Source organism: Botrytis byssoidea (genome assembly GCF_014898295.1).
Source record: "Botrytis byssoidea strain MUCL 94 chromosome Unknown BBYS_020, whole genome shotgun sequence".
NCBI lineage: Eukaryota > Fungi > Ascomycota > Leotiomycetes > Helotiales > Sclerotiniaceae > Botrytis > Botrytis byssoidea.
This window is the reverse complement of record NW_024065861.1, coordinates 427,177-436,566: the sequence shown is the minus strand read 5'-3', so window position 1 is coordinate 436,566 and position 9,390 is coordinate 427,177. Positions and strand designations below refer to the sequence as shown.

Below are 9,390 nucleotides of genomic sequence, written 5' to 3'. Positions count from 1 at the left end.
TTCGCAGTCTCTAACATCATATAATCACAAGAAACCCCCTGATTACTCGCAGGTCCATCATAACAAATACACCCCCAAACCAACATCATTACTCCAAAGCCCAATCATGGATATTCAACACACATATACACACAGCTGTCACCACATAGCCCACGGCCCCATCTTATCAAATCCACTTATATATTTACCTCTCACAGCTCACAGGCGATCCCTGTTTTCCCTCCAGGAATTACATCTCAAACTCCCGTTTCGGTGTCCTTTCTGCGAAGACCCAGATCTTCATGATACTGTACCTGCTGGGAAGGGCGTGCTTGTGGTTATGAGTTTTTTGATGCAAGAGGACGAGAGGAGTGAAGTAATAGAGAGGTCTGAGTCAAAGCTGCTTCCATCGATTCCATCAATATACTCTGCACCATACCCTCCATACCTGTCCGCATTCTCCTCAAGATTCCACACCCCACCTCCTCCTTTGCCTGGTTTTCCTCCACATTTCCCATTATCTCCAACCTCTTACTATCCTTCATCTCCGAAAGTTCCAAACACATGGAAAATAATACGAATTTGTGGAGTCGAAGACATCAAGAGTACAGAATGGGCGGATGGAATCGAGACCGAAGCAATAGACGATAAGAAAGCAATCGAGCATCCCGAAAATCTATGGAGCGAGCGACGACAGAACTTCGCACCCGGAGATGGAGAATGGATTCCGATGGCTTGGATCCCTAAGCCTATTGGAGATATTGATGTGTCAACAATTCCAGACACCGGGCCACACAATATTTTTCATTCTTTTACCCATTCGCATTTTTCTCAATATTCTTCTTCCTATTTGTTTTCCTCTTACTCCAATCTGAACCCCCAGAATCAAAAACTCCACATCTCGCAATCCTGGAAGGGTACAACAGGAGAAAATTCAAACGGTTTCGGATATCGTGGAAGAGTATTGGGTCAGAGTAGATTGCCTGGAATGATGAGTGAGCTAGGTGCCTATCTGCAGAACGAGAGGGTGGATAATGGAAATTGGGGGAGCAGAACAGACACGAGAGAAAGAATGAGGGAGAGGGGGATGAGATGGGAGCGAGGGGCAGGGAGAGAAATTCAGACTTAATAGTGCGTGGATGATGCATGGAGTTGATGGATTGCGTTTTCAAATATAGTCGAAGATATTATAGATGCCGACCCGGAAGACGCTAAAGTCTAGTATTACGGCGAAGCTGGGTTGGATATGATTGCAGACATAGAATCGGAGAATACGAACAACTCGCATTGTGTTCAATTAACGACCACTTTACTAAATCTTTAGTCTAAGGGCTCTAAATCAGAATTCGCGTCACAATTATAATGGTAGCATTTTTTTCTCAATGTTACGTTTTATTTTGGTAACTATCTATCCTTATCCTCCATTTCTTGAGTTTTTTTCTTCAAGAAAGTAGTCCATCAGAATTTTTCTCCTGTCCAGCACCAATTTTGAGTATTCACACCATGATTAAGTTATAATATCATATGATAATGTGTCAAATCATGAAATGCATCGAATGCATCTCGGTGTCTTTTTAATCCTTGTCGTGTCATGAAAACTCAAATCCTCCTAGTAACAGTTGATGAGTGCGCCCCTTAGTGAACAGAAAATGAAAATAACAAAATGACAAAAAACAAAGTAGCTCAGCATCAGCCTACGAGAGACATGCCGATTCTTCATACTATGCAATAAAGACTTGGAGGGTATGCCCGTCCTACATATTATACAAACATTTCCTGATATTCTGCGAAATAGAACGGAAACCTAAACACCATTCTCCCCATTATCTCTTCGTTCACGTCTCTGGTTAGACCTCCGAGCCAGATCTTCAGAACCATAAACATCGCGAAAAGCTTCGAGTTGTCCAGTCAAACCACGCAACATTCTTGACATTTCGAAAGCCATTTCTTCATGTGCTGCTTCGCCTGTCAAAGCACGAACCGAAGGAGCATTGGGTAGATTTGGAAAATGTGCCATGGTATATGGAGCATTTGGGTCGCGCGAAGGAGCAGAAGTTGGAGGCGGTTGAGTCGAGGCGGTTGCGTAGTCTGAGTCTGTATCATTGGCATCCGTATTGTAACCCATAGTACTCTCAGCAGCTGAGTCCGAAAAGTCTGATATGTCGGCAATGTCGCGAAGAGCATTACTAGTACGAAGACGAGGTGGAGGATCTGCACGAAGTGAACGTGATGTACTTTCGGGACGAGGAGGCGTAGCAGAAGTTGAGAATGCACCCATGTCTTCTGTAACATAGATAGAAGGCTCACGCTCATGAGAGGTGGCGTAAAGAGAAGGCTCGCGCTCGTGGGAAGGTACAAATAAAGAGGGTTCACGGGAGTGAGAAAAGGTATAAAGAGAGGGTTCACGGGAATGAGAGGTACGTTGATAAAGTAAAGCTTGATCTTCGAGTTCGAACGGATTGACTGTAGAAGACGATGAGGCTTGTCCAGGATTGCTTATAATAGAAATAGCATCAGAACCTGCTGTTGATGGTCGACCAAAGTCGGGATTAAAAGCTGGTACTGGATCCGGCATGCTCATATCTAGATCGATGAGAGATTCTCGGAAGGACAAACGAGGCATTCCAATGTTGACGTCCGCAGGTGGAAGTCCACCACTGAATCCACCTAGAGGCTCGGTTGGATGATGAACCAAACTAGGACGACCACCGATGCCTGGAGTGATTGCTGGTTTTGGAACTTCATAAGTTGAAGGGGGAAATCTAGATACTTCTGGATCTGCTGACGCAGGCGGTACCATTGCTGGAAATTTCCATTCTCGCGTACGTCGATTTGGATTTATATCAGCTGGATCACTAAGTGCTGGTCGACTGAAATCGGGCAATGTGGTCATATAATCTTCATCGGGTTCATCTCGTACACGTCTTCCAGCTTTGATAGTATCCATATCCGGGAATACAGATATACCTGTTTCGGCATCATGCCCTCCAAGATCAATCATAGTATCCCTGATAGATGTTTGCGTTGTGTCATCACGTAAAGGTAAATCGGAACGAGATGGAACAGGTGGTAAGTCGGAGGTTGGTGGAAGATACGGCCGGCCATAATGATTGCGAACGTTATCCTCATAGCTTGTTAGTGTGTTCGGATCAAAGATCTTCTCTAAGGGACCTCGAGATGGTGCTAAGGCCTCTGGTGGAGGACGGCGTCGCCCTTTTTGAGGTGGCGGACGGGCAGTCTCTTGAGGGAAGCCAGCATCAAATTCAACACCTGAGCCATACACGTCGTAAACATCTTGAGCAGTTGATTTGCGTCTAACTTCTTGTTCAAATGCGGCAGTTGTGCTAAAGTTCCACTCATCATCGGACAATGCTGTCGAGGCAAACTCTGAGGGTGCTTGCGCTCCGCCTAACATAAATAGAGATTTTCTGCTTCCCCCGTGATCTTCCCACAACTTGAATGCCCTGACGAGATGAGAAAGTGAGGACATTGGATATTTTGAACTAGTGTTGAGAATATAATGATGATTCTGAACTCGGTCAATGGAAGGACGTTCACTTGGGAATTCTTCCAAGCAGAAGGCAACGAGGTCTCTCAATTCGTCAGAATAATCGCCCCCCTCAAGTCGTGGAGCATGCTGTTTTATAAGAGAGCCAAGCCGATCAAATGGAAGTCGACTCATGGCATTAGGCGGAAGACCAGTGGCAATCTCATAAGCCATACAACCAAAAGCCCATATATCAACTTCTTTCCCATAGCTAGGGACAGCGTCAAATAACTCTGGCGCCATCCAATGTGGTGTACCAATAACGGTAGATCTCTTGTCAACTTTTGTTTCCATGGTTCCAGCAACACCAAAGTCGCAAAGTTGAACTGCACCTTCTTCAGTAATAAGAACATTGGCACACTTGATATCCCGATGTATGATGCCAGCCTCATGTACCCATTTGATAGCCTCGGCGACCTCGCGAAGTATTGGTATGATCCATTTTTCTTGTAAGCCTCCGGGAGCGGTAGGTTTCATGAGCGTGGCCACACTTCCTCCACCGCAGTATTCTGTAATCATCCACATGGCTTGTCCAACTGGTAATGCTTCGATGACGTGATTGATATTCCGAGCTTTGTTTTCACTCAGAGTCTTTAAAGCGGTAATTTCTTTCAAGAATTCGGCATAAGAATTGGCATTCTTTGGGTTGATCGTATCGCTCTCCTCAATGTCGATGATCTTCACAGCCACAATAGCAGCCGATACCATGTCCTTTCTATTTGCCGAATTAGCATATTGATCAAGAACCAGGAACGAAAAAATATCATACCCTTTATAAACACGCCCAAAACTTCCCTTTCCAATTAATTCCATCAACAAATATTTCGGTGGTTCCTTTCCTGATTTAGTTGCTGCTTCGATAACTGAAGCTTGCATGAGCCGTGCATCCTCGATAGCTTTTGTCTTGACCGAAACTGGTCCGGAGTTTCTGACTTGGAGCTTGTCCATTTCGGCAAAATGGGCTCCTAAAGCTACGAGGCTAACGTCTAAAAAAGAAAGCTGCGAAGGAGGTATACTTGCACTTCCAGGTTCAACGTTTGTTTCTGGAACTGGAAGACGAGATGCGGAAGAGTTTCCCTGTCTATCTGCAGATATTTGGGAGCTGTTACGTGGGATATAAGCTTTGCTTACGACTCTCTTTGGCAAATCGCGTGGTGTAGGAGTTATTTGACGGGAAGAGGAGAAAATCTGTCGGGGACGCGAATCTGTAAGAGGTTCTTGGATGGCGGATGAATTGTCTTGCGACCAGTTCTGCGGGGGCTTCAATTCAGAAAGAAGCGATTGAGCCCTATAGACTTGTGACGAAGGAGACGGTGTTTGGAGCTCTCTCTGAAAACTTCTAGGTTGAGGTATCTGGGGACGATATGCCACCTGAGTTGCTTGAGCCGTCGAATCTTGTTGAGGAGCGTCGATAGGCGGATTGAAGCCAAAGATACCGGCGCCTCTGGAAACTGGAGAGCCGATGGAGATGTTGCGATCACTTTGAAGTCTATCCACGCGCAATCTATCGTGTCCAACAGAATCAGATGCAACGAGAGTGTGCGATTTCTTGACAGGATTGATTGAAGCAGGAGCTTGCAGTTGTCTAACAGTAACAGAGTTTGAAAAATTAGAAGTGGTAATGTCCGAATTATAGTCTGGATGACGATTAAGAGATGAAAGCGGAATAGAGATTTCGGGCTCTATAGCTTGAAATTCTTCTGATCTCGGTTCTTCACGAAGACTACCGTCTGGATACCGTGTCACGCAAAGGGTTGCAAATTCTTGCTCTTCAAGACTGTTTCGATCTCTGCCACTCAAGAGCAAGTATCTGAGACGAGCGGTACCGACTGGATTATGATCTGGTCGACGTAGCGTGAGTGAGCGCTCAAACTTGGCTTGCTTTTCTGCTTCCTTCTCTGCCTCTCTCTTTTGATCCTCTTCAGATTGAGCTGGATAAGCTAGAGATTCTTGGAGAGCTTTACGAGCTTCTCTTCGCTCTTCTCTGCGTGCTTGTGCCCGCTCGAGGTTAGCAGCAACTTGAAGGTCGTCTGTTAAAGTGGGATCTTGAGAAAAGTTCTCGGACCTTGAGCTTTGAAAATAAGCACGATAACTATCCTCCAGAGCACTATCTTCGGCAGCGTTTTCAGCGAGCGTATCACAATTGATCCACTTGTCGGATTCTTCCCTAATATATTGTCTACCAATAGAAGAAGCCGATGAAACGCGTCGTGAATGACGATTTATTACAGTCTCGGCTAGTTGCGGGGTAGTGAATTGTTTGCTTGAGCGTCGGGCAGTTTCGCTCGATTTCTGAGCTTCTGTAATTTTTGAGATTTGAGGACTGTGTATAAAGGAATTTTGACCTTTGAACCCAAATGAACCGCGAGACTTGCGTAGCTCAGAAACACCACCGAAATGATTATTAGGTGGGGATTGTTGTAAAGTTCTCGCTGTCGGAAGTAAATTCTCCGATTCTTGCGTTGAGGGCTCACTAGAGTAACCTCGGGAAAGCAAGTAATTTGGTCTTTCTTGAATTTCAGGTTTCTTCGCACCTTTCGAAACTGTGGACTCTTTTCCTTGAAATTTTGGTAAATTTGAGCGGCGTTCTTCTTGAGTCAGCGGCGGTGCGTTTGTAGTCACGTGAGATGAAGTATTTGCACCGTTTGTCGCGTCGTCTGTTGTACTACTTCCGCTGCTGGGGTTTCTTATACTATGGAATCCAGCTGCAAGTGGAGAGTTATCAAAATCTCGTAGTACAGCTTCATGTGCTAGCAAGACTGCTTTGTTGGCTCGCACCGATGCTTCAATTTCCCTCTGCCTACGCTTTTCCGCAGCCTCGTCAGACTCGATGGCAAGGAATTCCGGCGTTGGTTTAGTATAATTGTAATTGTAATCACTCCTTTGCAAGGGGGTAAGAGCCTCGTAGTATGGTCTTGAGGTTGACTTTTGAACGTCGTTCTTTGGTGTATCCTCACTCTCAGACCTTGAGTCCGAAGTATAGCCGCCGCTTGTGCTTGTTATAGAATTGGGGTTGTGCTCCTCCTGTGGCGTAACCTGTTCAGGAGTAATTGACAATGCACCAGTATCAATATGATCTTCTTCTTGTTCCTCCCTTAACGTATGATTGAAACCTGGTGTGGTAACGTACCCGCAACGATAATAATCGAGGGGAGCAGTGTATTGACCGGCAATTAAACCCAAAGGATCATAAACCCAATCTTCACCTGGATCCTCCTATGAATAGGTATATAAAGTCAGTAATTGTTGAACTGTTGTGCTGTTGTACTGGCCCCTGTGAGCAAGCAAGATGATTCCCTGACAATGGATGTTGCAGGGAGCCAGAAAAATCGATTTGACCGGTAAATAAACAAGGGGTTGAATTCCCAAAGAATAGAATGAAAGCTTACAAATGATGTGACAACGTTATCAAGAATTCCTTCCTCCTCGGTTGCTCCTGCTGGCTTTTTCAAAGATTTGAACAGGTTAGAGATTCTGGATCTTAACTTGGACTGTGGCTTCGCAGTGGATCCGCCAGGATCATCCTGATTCTGCAAGTGAGACATAGTTAGTCAGCAGCGGCGGCTATATTTTAGTCACATCTGCAAAGATCAACGTCAGACTTACTTTGAGATCACCATATTTCTTGCGATGTTCTTGTTTCTTCTTCTTTAAAAACTCCATCTTCTCATCGTGCGCCTCTGTAAGTTGCTTTAAATCTGTGCGATATTTGGCAAGCGATGATTGATTACGTGCAATAAAATTGTGTGTATTCAACGCATTTGATGTATGAATGGCAGGAAGCAAATTTGGCTGAGATAATTTTCTCAATGGTGACTTTGGAGGAATTGGCGGCGCCGGCGTATTCGAAGCAAGTAGGAAATTTGTGATCGTATCATAGGAGGCAGGGCGAAGTTCGGGAGTTGAGCTAGCGTGTTTAAGGAAACCGTTCACACGTGAATTTCGAACACCCAAGCTTTCTTTCTCAACTCTATCTTCACTAAGAGCTTTGGATGTGTCGTCCAAAGTTTTTGAAATACCAGAATGGACTTGAACAATGTTCCTAGAGCTTTTGGTTTCCCGGTTATCACCTCTCTGTGAGAGGGTACAATTGCCTTGCGATGCAACACCTTTCTCTTTGAATGTTGGATTTCCTTCCTCTCTCAAACCGGCAATAAGCAACTCTTGGAACTCATCTTCAGTGTGAATACCCGATCTTTTGGATCTTTCCCTCGAGTTATCTCCAGCCGGACTCCATGACTTTGTTGGATCAACCTGTGGCTCTAATGGTCGATTGTGATCGACAACAGTTCCAGTCAATGCGATGTTGCGAATATTCTCGTCGCTGGCTATTTCTGTAATTTCTGACGTATCATCCACAGTTTCCGGAATGATAAATTGTGTAACAGACTCATTAAATGTCACCGATTGCTTTCGATGTGGCCTTTTAGAGGAGCTGAGATTGCTTCGGGAACAAGGTTTGTACGGTAAGATCTCCGTTGATGAGCACGGTGTAGTCTGCCCTGTCAAATTCTCCAATGAAATTTGGGCGCTATCATTCAATTGATGGGGATTCTGCGTGGATTTTTCCGAATCATTCTGTATATAGGACTGTGTCCGTTCCGCTGGTAGAATCCCTGGTGAAACTTTCTCGGTGATAGTGGGAGGTTCGTTAACACCAATGGGTATCAATTCAGATCTGTTCTTCCTGGTTTGCTTCGAAAACGCAGGCTCAATGAGCGCTCGACGGGCTATTGGGGGTGCTCGGCCAATCTTTGGATCATTCACTTGTTCTCTGCCTTCTAGCCGTAGTCTCTGTTCGGTTGCTTTTCTAAGCTCATGCTGAAGTTGCGCCTGTTCGACGTGCTTGTCACGTTCTTCCTGCGTTTGTGCGAGGACTTGAAACTCGCCGCCCAAGCTTGGCCCCGCCTTGTTTAGCTCGATATTTCCATTCAGCTTTCTTGCTGGCGCAATTGGTGGAATGTATCTTTCTGGCGCTGGCGTAGATTGATCAGTTCTATAACGGAGTTTCGGAGTTGCAACTGGTTGGCTTCGATCAATTGGTTTGTGGATAATTTTCTTTTTAGGTTTGAACAATCGTTTGAGCTTGGCCTTCAAGGGATCTTTATTCCGGATCTTGTTGTTCAAACCTTTAGGAAGGTATGCGAAATTTGGATCGGCGTTTTTGTTTTTCCTCCGCGCTGCTTTCACTGCTTTTTTTCGTGCTGCCTTTTCCTCCCGGGTTGGCCCAGAAGAACCTTCAATTGTGGTACCAGAGACTGAGGAAGATTCAAGAGAAACGACTGTGGACGCTTTCGAGCGCGTTGACTTCAAAGAAAGCGCTTTGATTGTGGAAGCAATCGTAGTTGTTGACGAATTCGCCTCGGAAACATTTGCAATTTCATCCTCGTTTGTCTCTCTTTTTGAAGCGCTCGATCTGGGATTTGAAGTGCTGGCTCTGATTGCACCTCTTCCGTAGCCAGAGTGTCTTATTTGAGAGCGCCTTGCAAGCGAAGGTTTCCGCTCAATTGGTTTCCGAGGCGCCATTGGCGCGATCGCTGTAGCAGGATGGACCTTGAGATTGTCGCATGTATAAGGTAACTGATTGAGATTTTGGCAGAGATTCTAAAGCCGGCGAGCTGAGATGAAATTTGGTATAGGAGGAAAGGCTCTATTGCGTGGGTAGATGATTGACTAGTTCAGCATGGAACGATATAAAATGATTAACCAAATGAAATCAAGATGGAAGCGACTGGTTGAGGAGATATCTGTACAGGATTGAAGCGCAATGTTGAAAGTACCTAGGGTCAATGCGACTTGCTCCCCATATTTTCATCTTAGCCTTGGTCGAGTTCGGATGGTAGTAAACAATGGAAGTTCCCGGC

At 45.2% G+C, this 9,390-nt stretch overlaps 2 protein-coding genes across 2 annotated transcripts; one reads left to right on the top strand and one right to left on the bottom strand.

Annotated features, from left to right (window-relative positions):
* Nucleotides 1–331: 331 nt before the first annotated feature.
* On the top strand, nucleotides 332–1,108 carry EAE97_009079 (uncharacterized protein; the record flags this gene model as incomplete). Its single annotated transcript, XM_038879594.1, has 1 exon — nucleotides 332–1,108. One exon carries the CDS (start codon nucleotides 332–334, stop codon nucleotides 1,106–1,108), a length of 777 nt encoding a protein of 258 aa, XP_038729607.1.
* Nucleotides 1,109–1,783: 675 nt separating this feature from the next.
* Nucleotides 1,784–9,052, bottom strand: EAE97_009078 (uncharacterized protein; the record flags this gene model as incomplete). The annotated part of the gene is made up of 4 exons (XM_038879593.1): nucleotides 1,784–4,241; nucleotides 4,296–6,742; nucleotides 6,916–7,056; nucleotides 7,133–9,052. The coding sequence occupies 4 exons, from the start codon at nucleotides 9,050–9,052 to the stop codon at nucleotides 1,784–1,786; spliced, it is 6,966 nt and encodes a 2,321-aa protein (XP_038729606.1).
* Between the last annotated feature and the right edge of the window lie 338 nt (nucleotides 9,053–9,390).